Source organism: Megascapheus bottae, chromosome 8 (genome assembly GCF_031878675.1).
Source record: "Megascapheus bottae isolate mThoBot1 chromosome 8, mThoBot2.hap1, whole genome shotgun sequence".
Classification (NCBI taxonomy): Eukaryota; Metazoa; Chordata; class Mammalia; order Rodentia; family Geomyidae; genus Megascapheus; species Megascapheus bottae.
Genome location: NC_143516.1, coordinates 38527756 through 38545509, shown reverse-complemented (window position 1 = coordinate 38545509; position 17754 = coordinate 38527756). Strand labels below are relative to the sequence as shown.

General features: G+C 40.2%; 1 protein-coding gene across 6 annotated transcripts in view; it reads right to left on the bottom strand.

The window, feature by feature from the left end:
• Nucleotides 1-17754, bottom strand: part of Ak9 (adenylate kinase 9) — a 93922-nt gene that overhangs the window by 41283 nt on the left and 34885 nt on the right. For all 6 annotated transcript variants that reach the window (XM_090338298.1, XM_090338299.1, XM_090338304.1 and 3 more), the window contains 5 exons: nucleotides 16374-16522; nucleotides 7341-7497; nucleotides 5831-5945; nucleotides 2770-2846; nucleotides 59-220 (listed from right to left, as the gene is read on the bottom strand). In XM_090338298.1, the coding sequence (XP_090194424.1) occupies nucleotides 59-220; nucleotides 2770-2846; nucleotides 5831-5945; nucleotides 7341-7497; nucleotides 16374-16522 (660 nt within the window). The remainder of the gene's footprint in view (nucleotides 1-58; nucleotides 221-2769; nucleotides 2847-5830; nucleotides 5946-7340; nucleotides 7498-16373; nucleotides 16523-17754) is intronic.

The window sequence follows — 17754 nt, the reverse complement described above, 5'->3', positions numbered from 1 at the left end:
ACACACACTTTAACAGACATAAGCAGAATGAAAGATGAGGTTTTTAGTAAACTCTAACCTGATTGATGTGTTACTTCTGATGACCCAAGAGCATCAGTCTGTTCTGAGAGCAGTGACCCTCTGGCCTCCTCAGATATTTCAGTTGCCTCGGGGTCATCACGGTCTTCATAATCCTTACTTTCATTTTCTTCTTCAGTGTCATTTTCAATCTCTTCAGCATCTAGAAACAAGAATATATTTTACAAAATGGAGTCTAAGTCAATCAATACTTGTTGTGTGCTTATAAGTACTGAAGCCAAAGCATCACATCTGGCTTTTTGCTGGCTAATTGGAGGTAAGAGTTTCACAGACTCCTGCCTAAGTTGGCTTCAAACCATGACCCTTATATCAGTCTCCTAGGTAGCTAAGATTTCAGGCATGACCCACCAACACCTGGATTCATGAACTCTGTATCTATTCAAATAGATATCCAGACTAGAAAATGGAAAGTTACCTATATGGCTTGCATTATGTTTCTTTTTTGACAATACCAGGGTAGATTGTATATAGTTACAGGACTGTACATAGTTCTTACAGTTAATTAGGAATAATTAACTTTGCTGATCAATGTACTAACTGTAAATTTAGAAAGCACAATTTGAAATTTTTATTGCCAGTCCTGAGGTTGAACACAGGGCCTGGACACTATCCCTGAGCTTCTCAAGGCTAGCTCTCTACCACTTGACCCATAGCAGCACTTCCAGCTTTTTGTGTGTATGTGGTACTGGGGAATCAAAGCCAGGGCTTCATGAATGCTAGGCAAGCACTCTACCACTAGGCATGCTCCCAGTTCACAATTCAAAATTTTCTGTAGTTGTTGATTACCATTATCCACATAGAAATCTACCTAGAAGAAAGATGGCAGTGACATAAAAGAAACTCATTTCCCCAAGTGTCAGTCATGTATTTATGAAATTCACAAAAATATGCTTATGAAAATGGAAAACAAGCTGGACATGGTGGCTCCAATGGAAATCTAGTTATTTAGGAGGCAGAGATCAGGAGGATAGTGGTTAGAAGTGAGTCTATGCAGAAAACTTCTCAAGACTCCAGTCCAAAATAACCAGAAAAACCAGGGCTGGAGGTATTGTTTAAGTGGTAGAGCATCAGTTGAGCAAATAAGGTAAGCAAGCTTGAGGTCCTAAGTTTAAGCCATTGTCCCATGAAAAATACAAAATTTTTTTGTGTCACAGGAAGTCCGTACATCTTTATTAATGTATTAAAGACGAACTAGCTGCTAGTTTAAGTATTATAATTTTAGAACAATTAGCATAAATAAGGTATAAAACTATAATGTGATATGAAAAGTTTTATTAATGAAAAATTAAGGTACTGCTAATATTGTTTTGGTTTATTGCATGCATTAGTAGTTGAATAAAATACTAAATTGCAGTAAAAGGTTAGTGAAAGTATTGTGAGAATTATTTTTCCAGTGAAGCTCACAAACCCCTGAATATTAATGGATCCAAGCTCAAGGGCTCCAATTTTTTTTTTTACATTTTACCCACACCATAGAGTGCACATGCAACAAGTGTAATATGCAAGCAGCAAGCCATGTGGTTAGGCGAATGGAATAATGCCAAGTGGATGCGACAGTACCAGAGATAAGCATAATAGAAAACATGTGGGCAATAGGAATATAATACCCATGACACAGCAAGTACAACAACCCGTACGCAAGGTCCATGCAGGATGGGTACAAGTGAACAGTCAACAAGAGGGTACATACAGGTGTACTAGCTACTCAGGAGGCTGAGATCTGAGGATCAAGGTTCAAAGCCAGCCAGGCACAAAAGAACCTAAGGGCTCCAATTTTTAAAAATTATTTTATTCTTTATGCTGGCACTGGGGCCTGAATTCAGTGCTGTCTCTTAGCTTGTTTTCACTCAAGGCTTGCTCTCTACCACTTGAGCCAAATCTCCATTTCTGGCTTTTTTTTTTTTTTTTAACTGGTTAAAGTTTTAACTGGTTAAGAGTTTCACAGACTTTTCTGCTTGGGCTGGCTTTGAATTACTCTCCTCAGGTGTGTCAACCTCTTGAGTAGCTGGAATTACAAACATGAACAAGAGCTTGCACCTCAGAAGGAAGTTCTGGGCCAGGAGTGTGGCCTAGTGGTAGTATGCTCGCCTAGCATGCATGAAACCCTGGGTTTGATTCCTCAGTACCACATACACTGAAGAAGCCAGAAGTGGTGCTGTGGCTCAAATGGTAGAGTGCTAGCCTTGAGCATCGAGAGGATTAGAGACAGAACCCAGGCTCTGAGTTCAAGCCCCCGAACTGGCAAAAAAAAAAAAAAAAAAAAAGGAAGTGCTCCAGTAACAAAGACAGAAGTTTAAATGTAAAGACAATTGTGTATAGCATGAATCTAGCTGTTTTCTCAACTGTATAAGATCCTTCTAATGGAAGAATTCCAACAGCCATGTGTCACCATGGTAAGTCCAGCTACTGGAGACGTGCTGCCCACCCGATTCCTCTGTGCATCCCTCTTAGAGAATACAGAGTATGTATGTCTGTTGTTTTTGTGACCATATACTTTATTATCCAAACTGGAAGACTTTGAGAGGGAAGGGGACACTAGAAATATTTTAAAACCACAGGGACATGCTGGAATGCATTGGCCAAATGGGAAGCACATTGTTGTGTTTATAATTCACTTGACATACTGCAGATGATGAAAATAGTAGTAGAAGACAAAGCAACACATTATCAGTCACATCAACTTGTATTTGCCTTTAGATTTCTTTTTTATAATGTTCAAGATCTGCCGCTCTTCCTCTTCCAATCTTACTGCTTCCTCTTTGGCTTTTCTGAAATGCAAAGGCCCCAGATTTAATTATAGTTGGAAGATGAGACATCTCACATTATTTTAGGATTAAGTACTTAAAGTAGTAAAGCCAAAAAGACTAAGTATCTTATGATAGTCTCATACTTTATATTGTGTACCTTTAAATTACTCAAGTGGAGACCAGTTAACCTTTCAAATGTTGTTTCTGGGAACTTTTTTTTTTTGGTAAAAAAACCCCTGAGTGTCACATCTTGGAAAATTATTAGTGAAGGATTATCTAGGGCTGGGAGTTTGGCCTAGTGGTAGAGTGCTTGCCTAGCATGCACAAAGACCAGGGTTCTATTCCTCAGTACCACATATATAGAAGAGCCGGAAGTGGTGCTGTGGCTCGAGTGGTAGAGCACTAAGGACAGCGCTGAGGCCCTGAGTCCAGGTCCCAGGACTGGCAGAAAAAAAAGAATTATCTAAGCATAAATTGAATGGTAAATGGGAGGATTTGTAACATTTTGCCTTTGATTAAATGGGAGGTGTTCTGGTCATCATGACTCAAGCCTGTAACCCTAGCTGACTGGGAAGTGGAGACTGGGGACCAAGTTTAAGGACATCCTAATTTATTTTTAAAAAAAGAAGAAGAAGCTCAAGAGACCTCTTTTCAACTAATGGGTAGGCAAGGTGATTCACACCTGTAATCCCAACTACAGGAGAGGCACAATGGTGTTGGAAACACAAGTAGAAGGATCATAGCTCAGGCTAGCTAGGCATACATTAAGTTTTATTTAACAGGCTTTCAGTGGAGAAATTATATAAATTTTGTTTTACTTTTAAATTAAGATTTCATTAGTTCTCAAATACTTGACTAATTTTTATAAAAAGCAAGTAGTTATTTAAATATTTGCAGATTTCTCCATTTGAAACAAAAGTGTTCAAAATTAAAAATAAATACATTTGTAATTATTTTTTAAATTAGCAATCTCTTCTAGTCAATATATCAAATAATAATTTTATTTTCTGGGGCATGGCCTAGTAGCAGAGTTCTTGCATAACATGCACAAAGACCCAAGTTCAATTCTCAGTACCACATAAAAGAAAAATCTGGAAGTGATTGCGTGCTGGCCTAGCAGGAGACTGCTTAACTAGCATGTAAGAAGACCCAGGTTCGAGACCTTGGTACCACAAACACAGTAAAAACCAGAAGTGGTACTGAGGCTCAAGTGGTAGAGTTCTAGCCTTGAGAAAGTCCAAGGGCCAGTGCTCATGCCTTGAGTTCAAGCCCAGGACTGGCAAAATAATAATAATAATAATAATAATAATAATAATAATAGTAATTTGATTTTCCAGCTCAACTAAATAAAACTTCTTGGTATTTTGTGTCATGTTTCTAAAGGAATGACTGATAATAATAAACACTAAAAAAAATAGACCTCTGACATTCATGTATCAGTTAACCCTCTTCCACAACCACCTAACTCCCAGCTTCATATTTTAGATTTCTAAATCTCAGATCAAAAATTTAATTCTGAAGGAGGAAGAAACAGCATTTGAATAAATATCTATATATGCTATCATCAACAAGTGGTAAGCAATTTAGGAGATTTATATAGAAAAGTGTAGTATTTAAGTTTCTACACCTTCATTATTGGAGCAGTAGAAATATCAATGGATGAATTAAAATTTAGTATTTTGAAGAGAATGTTTCAAAGAATTAAAACATTAAGTCACTGTTTTAAAAAATATTTTATTCCTCAACCTGAAGAAATTCATAGTTCATTGAAATATAATCTTAACCCTAGCCAGGAATATTCACCTTTTTTAAAACTCTTTACTACACTCAGATTGGAAAATAAACCTTTCAGGTTAGACCCATCAAATGTAAATAACCAGTGTTGTTCTTTCCTTACTTAGGACTTAGACAAGTTTGTGATTTCATTTTGTGGATGCTATTCATCAAAAGTAAGTCATATATAAAACATTGTTACGTAGTGACAGTGCTGTGGAGTTCAAGTGAACAAAAAGCTAAGGAACAGCACCAAAGCCCTGAGTTCAAGGCCCAGTAGGGACACACACACCAAAATAGCATACATTTGGTTGTCAAACACTGATGGATCACACCTATAATCCTAGCTACTACTAAGTAGGTTGAAATCTGAAGACATGGTTCAAAGCCAGCCCAGGCAAAAAAAAGTCTATAAGCTTTTTTTTTTTAATTAAAGAATTTATTAACGTTGATTTTTACATCATATTTTAAATGACAAGTTTAACAAACAAGTGTTCAAGAAGGGAATCTCTATTTACAATCACTGGGACTTAGTATTTAGAACTTAATCAAAATTAGGCTAAGGGTTTGTATGTCATAGAAACATTAATTTATGAAATAAAACATATCTATAGAGTCATAGGTTTTTATGTCTATATAGTTATGTTTATATTTTCATTACCATGTCCATAGCATTGGGTATGTCTCTGAGCTTTTATCTCTAATAAATCAGCAAAAAGCCAGAAATGTAGGTGTGGCTCAAGAGCACCAGCCTTGATGAAAATCCAAGCAAAGAGAATGAGGCCTTGAGTTCAAGACCCAGTGCCAGTATACACATAAGACACACACACACACAGAGTACGTTTGCAGCTGGGAGAATGACTCAAGTGTGGAAGATAAGCTGAGCAACTGAGAGAGCCAGGTCCTGAGTTCAAGCCCCTGTCCCACTAACATAAAACAAGCAGATTTGGTATGGGCAATGAAATCATTCAAGTGTGTACTTTAGAGAGTCTAGATGCAAGAAGTAGCACTGTGGCTCAAGTAGTAGAGCGCTAGGGTTGAGCTGAAAAGCACCTAGGCTCTGAGTTCAAGCCCCAACACTAACAAAAGAAAAGAGGGTCTAGATGCATTCATGAAATGTTGTAGAAGGGTAGAAGTGTCTAGGTAATAGACAATCTTTTTGATATTAGTATATCAATTAAGTATAAATTGTGAGAAGATATTTAGCAGGTACCACTCTTGGCAGACTTTACCTTACTGCTGCTTCATCATCCCTTTTCTTCTGTAGTTCATTTGATAGTCTTTCTAAAATCTTAGCATCAATTTCAGATTTATTTCCTAAATATATTCTATTAAGTAAATATTTTCCTGGAACAGAAGTAAAAAGAATCATATTATCATTGAAGTTCTATAAAGTTGAATACAATATATGTTGGAAAATGACAAAAATTATTTCTCCCTTAGGGAGGTACCAACTCCAGCTACCCTGACTCTAGCTCAGGATGGAAAGGATGGGTCATGCTGGGCTAGACAAAGCCTGTCACCATGGCACATGATTTCTATGATTTATTGATAAAAACCTGAAGAACTGGACAGTAGATCTGTTATTCAATAGTATATTCAACAGAACACAAGGACAGATTGTTCCAATATTGATAAAAATTCTTGACCCACTCAAAGCCAATGTAAAGGTATGGAAGCATCCATATTCTGCCTTGAACTAAATGTGTGGAACTTCAGAGCAAATGCCATTCAAATACTTGTACTCAAAAGGCAGCCACTGGGCAATGGATTTTTCTTTTCTTTGTATTGCTCACAAGACTACCAAATCGTGTTTGGCTGTGGAGTATATGAGATGTGTACTTGAGGGAGCTGCATGCCATGAATAGTAATAGTAATAAATAATTTCCTGGCAGGATTAGTTTGAAAGAATCAGTAACACGAGGATTGGTATGCTGTAGGATTCACAGATTCTTTTCTTTTCTTTTTTTTGGCTTGAACTCAGGGCCTGGGCACTGTCCTTGGACACTTTTTTTGCTCAAGCCTAGCGTTCTGCCACTTGAGCTACAGCACCCATTTCAGCTTTTTCTGTGAATGTGGTACCAAGGAATCGAACCCAGGACTTTGTGCATGTGAGGTGAGCACTCTACCACTTGGCATTCGCCGAGTTCCACACATTTAGTTCAAAAAAAAAAAAAAAAGAAAGAAAAAGAAAAACACTTCAAAAGAAAAAAAAAACGTTTGCCTATATCCAAATATATTTTTTAAGCATTTGTCTACTACTCCCTTAATTCTTTAACATTTTAATATACTGTGACTGTCTTAAATCTCTATAAAATATATATACATTAGCACGGAACAAGTAATGAAAACAAAGAGATGTAATATACCCTATGTCATACTTTTTCCCCTAGAAACTCCCATATCAAATGAATTTCCTTAAGAATAATAACAATTAAGCCAGACACAGGTGGCTTCTGCTTATAATCCTAGTTACTCAGGAAGCTGAGATCTGAAGATACAGTTCAAAGTCAGACCAACCAGACAAATCCATGAGAACTTGACCTGCAATTGACCACCATCCTAAGCCACCTTGTGCATGGGGAGATGCCTAATTTTGTGCACCTGTAGATCCTTCAGGGACTATGGGGTAGCATTTGCACCTAAGGATTGTGGAAAGTTCTTCATTCTGTATTTTAACTCAAAGTTACTATCAGCAATAGAAGTTTCATTGTCAAATTACAGTGATTAATCTTTACCAACCATCATTTTCTGTATCTGTTAAACAGACCACCAAGTCAGGTGCAAATCCTTTCTCAATCAAGACTGTCCACAGGTCTTTCATAGGAGGGCAGTTGTCTACAATCCATCCTCCATATTTTGGAGCACCAGGAAACCTGTCTTTGTTTACTTCTATTACCTGTGAAGAATTGCACATTGATTATAACCATAGCTTGGCAAGTCAAGAATTCTATCTTGGGGGCTGGGAGCCTGGCCTAATGGTAGAGTGCTTGCCTAGCATGTTTGGAGACTGGGGTTCCATTCCTTGGTACCATATACATAGAAAAAGCTAGAAGTGGTGCTGTGGCCCAAATGTCAGAGTTCTAACATTTGGGAAAGCCCAAGGCCTTGAGTCCAAGCCCTAGGACTGGCAGAAATAAATCAATAATAACTAAATAAATAAAATTCTATCTTGGTAACTCTGGCTTTGAGAAAGAAAAAAAAGTAACTTAAGTTTGAAAGAGAAACTTAATTTTAAAGTAATGTAATTTAAGTTTTAAAAGTTAAGAATGAGAGCCAAAGCTCTTTCATCACCAAACATAATAACCTATTTTCACTGTACATTACTTAGTATCATGGAAAGCAGAGGTTAATTCAAAAGGTCTGTGGTGAGGCCTGAGTCCTGCATTTCAACCGTGTTTCTGGGAGAAGATACATGGACCAGTTTGAGAGCAGCAAGTTTCTAGTCCAGCTTGAGTTTTCAATGGCAACTCCCTTCACCTCCTAGAATCTCTTTTGCTTTCACCCTTCGGTGTAAGAAGAGAGTTACTGAGGTGGTTACAAACCACACTTGGAAGGAGCCAAGCCAAAACACATCCTATAGGTGCTGAGGGCATTCCACCAAACTCTCCCCTTCCCTCTCAGTAGCAAGGGCTTCCACACCTGCTGGAGTAAGCAATGCGGCCCTGTGAATACACAAATTCTGAGGGCTCTAGGCAAGTCTGTGCACCATCAGGTGCCAATGAATATTGGAATTCAAAGGGGAAGAGATGTCAAAAAGGTCAAAATAGATATTTCTTGGGAGAAGGAAGATGGCGCCGAGACAATAGGGACGCTGCCTAGCTTTCTCTGACAAAAAGAGAGAACCAGGGAGTCCCACGAGCCAACTATCTAAAGAAATCCACAACAACAAACTCAAAAAGCAACAGAGAAGGACTCAAACCGGAAAAGAAATCCAGATAAAGCTCACATCCAACTTTCTCAAAGAATTCGGAACGCGAGGACCCCTCCCCCACCTCTCGCCCAAAGCCGGGGAAAGCCACGATAAGCAGCAGCTGGGGCCCGACCAAGCCACGAAAAGTGGCTTGAGCGGGCGCCGGCTCCACGCGGGGAAAGCGGGGGCGGGCACCAACTCTAACCCACGAAAAGCGGCGGCAGTGGAGGGCACCAGGCTGGGAGCCCAACGGCTGCAGAAACCAGCACAGAACCGGGCCAGCGAACAGCGGAAGCAGCCGAACCCAGACGCGGAACCAGAACAGCAAGCAGTGGAACCCAGATGCAGAACACAGGCGGCGGCGGAGACCCGAGGGGAGTGAAAGACTCCCCACCACCGTGGAGCACCCGCAGAGGGAACGCAGAGGCGTGAGTAATACAGCGCATCCCCAAACACATCGGGAAAGCGGAGCGGGTGCCAAGCAATAGAACTTAACTCAGACCCCAACACCCCGCCCGAGAAAGACTGGCAGGAGCAGGGAGGCAAGGAATTTAGAATCCTGTCCCTCCCCTCAACAGCCCCCTCCCTCAGGCCATTGACTGGAGATTGACAGGCGGGCTACCCATAAGTCCCAGCACCCCACCAAGGGAGGCGGGGCTGCCCCAACTCCCACCCGCCCAACGGGCTCAACCCCCAGCCCTCTGACTGGAGACTGACAAGCGGGCGGACCCTAAGACTCAGCAACCCACCAGGGGAGGCGGAGCTGTCCCAGCTCCCACCCGCCCACCAAGCTCCTCACCCAGGCCACTGGATCTGGAGAGTGGAGGGCGTTGGGACCCTGCCTTACAACAGTGGGTAGGGGGTGTGGGTAAATAGGAGCCAGCATCTGTCCCCCTCAATTCTCGAGCGGGGCATCCTCCAGCTGGGAATCCTGACCAAGACACCACCGAGGGCCCCCCCCACAGTCACAGACTCTGACAAAGCAGTGGAAACACAGCAGGGATCTGAAGGGCCGACCAGCAGCCAAGCTCCCCTTCTGAGAACCAAAAAGGCACAGCTCCGCCCTTGGAGCCCATGTCCCCAGCTGGGCCCCGCCCCTGGGAACAGAGGGACCTCCTGCTGGTCCTGCCAAGAGCTCCTGAAACTCTCAATCCCCACACCCTTGGCTTGGGGCCGCCCCTGGAAGCAGCACAGGAAAACGTCCGCCAACCACGCTTAGACGGAAGCTCGCAGATCCATCCCATGGTCCACTGTGAGGCCACTGGTTGGGCTAAGAGCTAGTCGTGCAGCAACACATATGTTTTATTCTAATACTTTCCAAACATTGTACTCAAATACTCTACCTACTTACCCCCTGACCTCTCTCATCCTATTTCTCTATCTCTGGACCTCTGCCCCTTTTTCAACCCTTATACTGCATGGATCTACACTTGATGGCTGTTGAGCAACATTGTATATCTAGGTGTTTAATCATTCTCTAGGCTCAGAGGGACTTAAAGACAATAGAAATTGGATTGAGAGGCTTATTGTTTTGGATATAAAACGCTTATCAGTGAATAATTAGACTAGTCCGTAACTGCACAAAAAGAAAGAGTGATAACACCAATCAAAACTTGTGAACATCTAGAGTCTGCCAGCTACAGAGGTCTAGGTTGGACATATCTGAAAAACTATAATCGTGTTTAGTATTAATCTTGCTCCCATTTTCAAATGGGCAGAACAAGAAACTCAAGAAAAATGTCAAATCAAGAAACAACACCTCCCACCTCCCCCACCCAATGTAAACAGCCAATGGAACAGTCACTGGCAAACCTAGAGGAGAGTCTTCCAAGTGCTGTACAAATGCAATTGATAAACATCATTAATGAAAAATGTGAAAATATAAAGAAAGATATAAGGGAGGAAGCCATAGCTGAACAAGAGGAAACCATAAACAAGGTGATAAGTAAAAAAGAAGAAGCCATAAAGGAGGCCATAATAAAGGCTGTTCAAAGAAAGATGGATGAATTCATAGAATCCACAAATAAAAAGGTGACCAAACTCCAGCAAATGTTCAAAGAAAATAAAGCTACTGAGCTAACCACTCAAATGCAAATCAAGGAGCTAAAGAAATCCATACATGATCTAAAAGAAGAGATGCAAGGCATCAAAAATGAGCAATTAGTAGCAAGGGAGATGAAAAATAAAGTAGATAGCTTTGATAGCAGGTTAGACAATGCAGAGGAGAGAATTTTTCCGGGGCTGAAGATAATTTAGTTATTATAGAGAAAGAACAGAAAATGAGTCAATCCAAATCTAGGAAAAATGAGAGAGCGCTTCAGGAGGTCCAAGATACAAATAGGAAGCCTAATTTAAGGCTAATTGGTATTGAGGAGGGTCTGGAGAAAGAGGTCAATGGTATTGGAAATATATTTCAAGGAATCATCTCAGAGAATTTCCCAAATATCCAGAAGGGCAGACCCATCCAGATACAAGAAGCTTTTAGAACCCCAAACAGACCTGACCAGAAAAGAACATCTCACCGCCACATCGTAATCCGAACTGGATCAGTAGAAACCAAAAAAAGGATCCTAAAGGCAGCCAGGGAAAAGGGTTCAGTAACCTATAAAGGAAAACCAATCAGAATAACCCCAGATTACTCAGCAGAGACCATGCAAGCAAGAAGTGACTGGAAGCATATATGTCATGCCCTTAAGTCAAATAACTACCAACCAAGAATCCTGTACCCAGCTAAGCTCTCATTCATAACTGAGGGAACAATAAAAACATTCCATTCCAGGGAAAAGCTGCAACAATATGTTGCAACAAAACCAACACTACAGAGAATTCTGAAAGATGTTCTATACATAGAAAACCAAAATAAATGCAATATAGGGAAAGAAATGGCACCTAAACAGCATACCATCTAAGGACCACAAGAACTGTCAAGACACAGGCCCAAATAAAAGCTTTTAAAAATGGTAGGACCTAATAAATATCTCTCAATCCTAACTCTCAATATCAATGGACTCAACTCTCCAATTAAACGGCATAGGCTGTCTAGTTGGATCAAAAAGCAAGAGCCATCGTTCTGCTGTCTTCAAGAGACACATCTTACCCAAAAAGACAAGCATCTTTTGAAAGTGAGAGGTTGGAATAAACTCTATCAAGCTAACGGCCCCCATAAACAGGCTGGAGTTGCCATCCTCATATCAGATAAAATAGACTTCAAACCAAAATTAGTAAGAAAAGACAAAGAAGGTTACTACATACTACTAAAGGGATCTTTCCTCCAGGAAGACATAACGATCCTAAATATTTACACACCCAATCCCGGAGCTCCAAACTTCATCAAGCAAACTTTACTTACACTGAAACCATACATAGATCGAAATACAGTGATTGTCGGTGACTTTAACACACCACTTTCACCTATGGACAGATCAACAAGGCAAAAACTCAACAGAGAAACCTTAGAACTGAACAACTATATAGACCAACTAGATCTAACAGACATCTGCAGAATATTCCACCCAGCAACGACACAGTATACGTTTTTCTCAGCAGCACATGGAACATCTTCCAAAATAGATCACATCTTAGGCCATAAAACAAACCTGGACAGATTCAGAAACACTGAAATTATTCCATGCACACTCTCAGACCACAAAGGCATCAAACTGGAACTGAACACACATCTCCACCAACGAAAACCCTGTAACTCATGGAGACTGAACAACACATTGTTGAATCACTAATGGGTCATCGAAGAGATCAGAACAGAAATCCAACAGTTTATGAAATTTAACAGTAAGGAGCACACAAAATACCAACTCCTTTGGGACACAGCAAAGGCAGTACTCAGAGGAAAATTTATAGCGCTGAGTGCCTACAACAACAAGTTGGAAAAATTGCAAACCAACAAGCTAATGTCTCACCTAAGTGCCTGGAAAAAGAGCAACAAACCAACCCTAATCCCAGTAGAAGAAAGCAAATAATTAAAATCAAAGCAGAATTAAATGATTTGGAATAAAAAAAAACTATAGAAAGAATCAACAAAACAAGGAGTTGGTTCTTTGAAAGAATTAACAAAATTGACAAGCCCTTAGCAAATCTTACCAAAAAAAGAAGAGAGCATATCGAAATAAACAAAATCGCAGATGAAAATGGTAATATCACGACAGAAGTTACCAAGATCCAGAATATCATGAGGGAATACTTCTCAAACCTTTATGCCAACAAATTTGAGAATCTAGATGAAATGGATGAATTCCTAGCCAATATTAACATACCCACACTGAACCAAGAAGAACTAAGCCAACTCAACAGGCCTATTTCAAGCTCTGAAATATAAATGGCAATTAGAGAACTTCCACCTAAGAAAAGTCCAGGGCCAGATGGATTCACAGCTGACTTCTATAAGGTCTTCAAAGCAGAGCTCACACCAATACTCCTCAAGCTCTTCAACAAAATTGAAAATGAAGGTTCCTTACCAAACTCATTCTATGAAGCCAGTATAACCCTGATCCCCAAACCAGACAGAGATTCATCAAAGAAAGAGAACTATAGACCTATATCTTTGATGAACATCGATGCAAAACTTCTCAACAAAATACTGGCCAACCGTCTACAACAACTCATCAAAAAAATTATACACTATGATCAAACTGGATTCATCACAGGGAGGCAAAGCTGGTTCAACATACGCAAATCAATTAATATAATTCAACACATCAACAGGAGCAAGGACGAAAATTACATGATTGTCTCAATAGACGCGGAAAAGGCATTTGACAAGATCCAACACCCCTTTATGTTAAAAGCTCTGGAGAAACTAGGAATCCATGGAACATTCCTCAATGTAATAAAGGCTGTGTATGAGAAACCTACTGCTAGTATTACACTTAATGGTGAAAATCTAAAGCCATTCCCTCTAAAATCAGGAACGAGACAAGGATGCCCACTCTCTCCACTCCTCTTTAACATAGTACTAGAATTCCTAGCCAGTGCAATAAGGCAAGAAGCAAGCATAAAGGGGATCCAAGTAGGGAAAGAGGAAATAAAACTATCCCTCTTTGCAGATGACATGATTCTGTATTTAAAGAATCCTATAGACTCTACTCCCAAGCTCCTTGAGCTGATTCAAAGCTTTGGAAGAGTAGCAGGCTATAAAATCAACCCACAAAAATCAACTGCCTTCCTTTATGCCAACAGTGAGAGGAACGAGGCAATAATCAGGAAAGAAACTCCTTTCACAATAGCCTCAAAGAAAATAAAGTACCTAGGAACTAGCTTAACTAAGAATGTAAAGGACCTTTTTGATGAAAACTTTAAAACCCTAAAAAAGGAAATTAAAGCAGAACTAAGGAAATGGAAAAACCTCCCATGCTCCTGGATTGGAAGAATCAACATTGTGAAAATGACAATCTTGCCAAGAGCTATCTACAAATTCAATGCAATACCCATCAACATCCCAATGTCATTCTTTAAAGAAATAGAAGAGGCAATCCAAAATTTCATATGGAATAATAAAAGACCCCGTATAGCAAAAACACTTCTTAGCAGAAAGAACAGCGCTGGAGGAATTTCAATTCCAAACTTTAGACTCTATTACAGAGCTTTAATTCTCAAAACAGCTTGGTACTGGCACAGGAACAGGCCTGAAGACCAATGGAATAGAACTGAGGACCCAGATATTAAACCACAGACCTATGGCCACCTAATCTTTGACAAGGGAGCCAAAAAAATAGAATGGAAGAAAGACAGCCTCTTCAACAAGTTGTGCTGGCAGAACTGGTTAAGCACCTGCAGAAAACTAAAGCTGGATCCCTCTTTGTCACCTTGCACTAGAATTAACTCCAAATGGATCAAAGACCTGGAGGTAAAAGCTGACACACTGAAAACTCTACAGGAAGGAATAGGAGATACACTAGGCCTCCTTGGCACAGGTCGAAACTTTCCTAATAAAGACCAAGAATCACAACAAATCAGAGAAAGGCTGGATAAGTGGGACTGCATTAAACTGCAGAGCTTTTGTATGGCAAAGGACATAGCTAGTAAACTAATCAGGAAGCCTACAGAGTGGGAGAAGATCTTCACCAACCAAACAACGGACAAAGGCCTCATATCTAAAATATATCAACAACTCAAAAAATTGAATCACTCCAAAACTAACCTCCAAAGTAACAACCATCCCATTAAAAAATGGGCCAAAGACTTAAAGAGAGTCTTCTCTGAAGAAGAAACAAAAATGGCCTATAGACACATGAAGAAATGCTCAACATCTCTGGTCATAAAAGAAATGCAAATCAAAACAACTGTGAGATTCCACCTCACTCCAGCTAGAATGGCCAAGATCAGGAAAACGAATGACAACAGATTCTGGAGGGGATGTGGCCAGGAGGGATCACTACTATACTGTTGGTGGGAGTGCAAACTCGTTCAACCACTATGGAAAGCAGTGTGGCAGTGCCTCAAAAGGCTAAACATAGAACTCCCCTATGACCCAGCAATTCCACTACTTGGCATTTACCCAACCACCCAGAAACAAGGACATACTAAACCCACTAGCACGACAATGTTCATTGCAGCACTATTCACCATAGCAAAGATATGGAACCAACCTAGATTTCCCTCAGTTGATGAGTGGATCAACAAGTTGTGGTATTTGTACACAATGGAATTCTATGCTGCTGTCAGAAAGAATGACATCGCCCCATTTGTTAGGAAATGGAAAGACTTAGAAAAAATCATATTAAGTGAAGTAAGCCAGACTCAAAGGAACTTAGGCTCAATGGTTTCCCTCATTTGTCATAATCAGTAGAAACCTTGGGCTCTACTAGCAGAGATTTGCAATAGAGCGAAATCTCGATACATAAGGACATATAATGTGAAGCTAATTGAAAGGACCTCCAGGATAGTGAAACAAAAGCCATATAATGAATGATTGTTGTCCTTAATGTACTATGTTGTCTCTCATCTCCTTTGCTGTCCCTTGGTTATCTCATATTGGTATAGTATCTCACTTTGTTATCTGATATATTGAACTTATTTGTAGTTGGATATTTCAAATTTGATAGGGAAGGGGGGAAAACCAAGACGGGTGGGGGGTGTGGGGGGGGGAGGGAAACGGGTACGAAGACATGTGAAAGGGTATCAATGTATGTGAATTAATGCACCTTCTACTCTGGCAAATATCATGTAACCTTTTACTAATTACAATAAAAAAATGAAAAAAAAGAAAGTTGTAGAGTGTGGGGAGGATGATGAGGTCAAATACATTTCTTCTTAGAAATTTACCTCATCTGGTTGGCCTGGCTTTTCCCTGGCTTTCCTTCTTAGAGAATGGCCTGTTATACTGGATTTGTGGGCTTGGCAAAGATCTAGCATGTACATCTTCGAGTAAGACATCCACAACTTCCATGCCTGAGACTCGAGATACCTCACCTTTGGCAACAGCACAGCAACATCTTTCTTCCTCCTGAGCCACAGGCCAAGTGATGCATGAAATTTGTTAGCCATGGAGCAAAATTTGTCTCACCCTGTAACTAATAAGCTCATAAATAGAATAACTTTGCTACTGGCATCATATGCAGCATCTTTTGATCTCCTACCTTGGATCAAATATAATCACAGTTAATGAATTAATTTTGAAGGTATGCAATTATATCCCATAATTTCATTACAATAGAAAACTTACCAAATGGTACCAGCGATTGTCAACTGGTGTGCTTCACATATAATAATGTTGACTATTAAATGTTTATACACTTGAAAGTTGTAAATTTCACTATTGCAAAATAAGACTCTAAAATAAGTAACATCGATTAGATGAGCATTGTCTCAGTTTGTAAGTCAGTGATAAAGGTTAATATTTTTTTTACCTCATTGAGGACTTCACCTAAGATCTCAGCATACTTTTCATAAGGGTGTTCAAAGTTCACATCCTTTATAACTTTTAGAGTGTCCTTCAGTATGGCAATAACATCTGGATGACTTGCATTTATTTCTGCCAGTGAGTCTTCCACTGAGACTAAAGCAAAATAACTTAATAAATGAATCCATTAATACTTTTAGTGGACAGTGCTGTTTGCACATGCTCAAAGCAAGGAGAGAAAATATTCAGTCACGGGGCCAGGAGTTTGGCCTAGTGGTTAAAGTGTTTGCCTAGCATGCATGAAGACCCGGGTTCGATTCCTCGGTACCACATACATACATAGAAAAAAGCCGGAAGTGGTGCTGAGGCTCAAGTGGTAGAGCTCTAGCCTTGAGAAAGTCCAAGGACAGTGCTCAGGCCCTGAGCCCAAGCCCAGGACTGGCAAAAAAAAGAAAAGAAAAGAAAAGAAAATTTTCAGTCAGGATCCCCAGAATCACTTTTTGGCAGTGACTTGCAGCCAAGGGGGTGCATGCACAAAATAATATGCATGGGTTGAGAAAAAATCATGTCAGGCAAGACAAGAGACAAGACCAAGGACCAAGGAAGCCAGAGAGTTGGTAGAGAGACCCCAAAGATTCCGCAAGTCAAGCTAAACACAAGCATCTGGAGACGAAGTTAGAAAACAAGATGAAGCCTTCCAATTACAAATATGTGACACCCAGATGAGATGGTAAGTTGTAAGAGATTGAGGGAAAGGTGGCATTGGTTTGTTTGAGTTTTAAGTGTGACTCTTTCTTCCATTTGGAGCAGAAGTGTCTCCTTGCATAGATCAGTTGGCTCCCTGGCTTCAGGATGTTTAAAGTATCTCTCCTCTCCTACAGTGAGACAGGAACTTGACTGGCCACCTGGCTATGTTTCTGTACTTCCAGTTCTGCTTCCCAGATGTTATCCCCCAACCACCAGCATCTTTGAGTCCAATTGATCTAAGCCCAGGAAACCTCCAAAGGGCTTTCAACGAGCAGCTGCCCCTCACCTCCTTGCCTTCAGGTTTCCCAGGGACGGAAACAGATACAGTTCCAGAGAACTAAACTCAAGTTAAGAAATCATGATCTTCCTGTAGCCACAAGAGCATGAGTATGGATAGGCAAAGGTAGTCAGGAAAATGTGTTAAAGGCGAAGAATGAAATGTTATTTGCAGGGAAATGGATGGACTTGGACAAGTTATGTTAAGTGATGTAAGTCAGGCTTATAGAGACAAATGGTACTTAAAAATAATATGTGGAAGTTATATCTAAATTATAAATAGACATATAAATAAATTCAGAGTCATATGCATAGATATAAATACTGTTTGAAGGATGGTATACACAGGGCGATGTTTGTAGCAG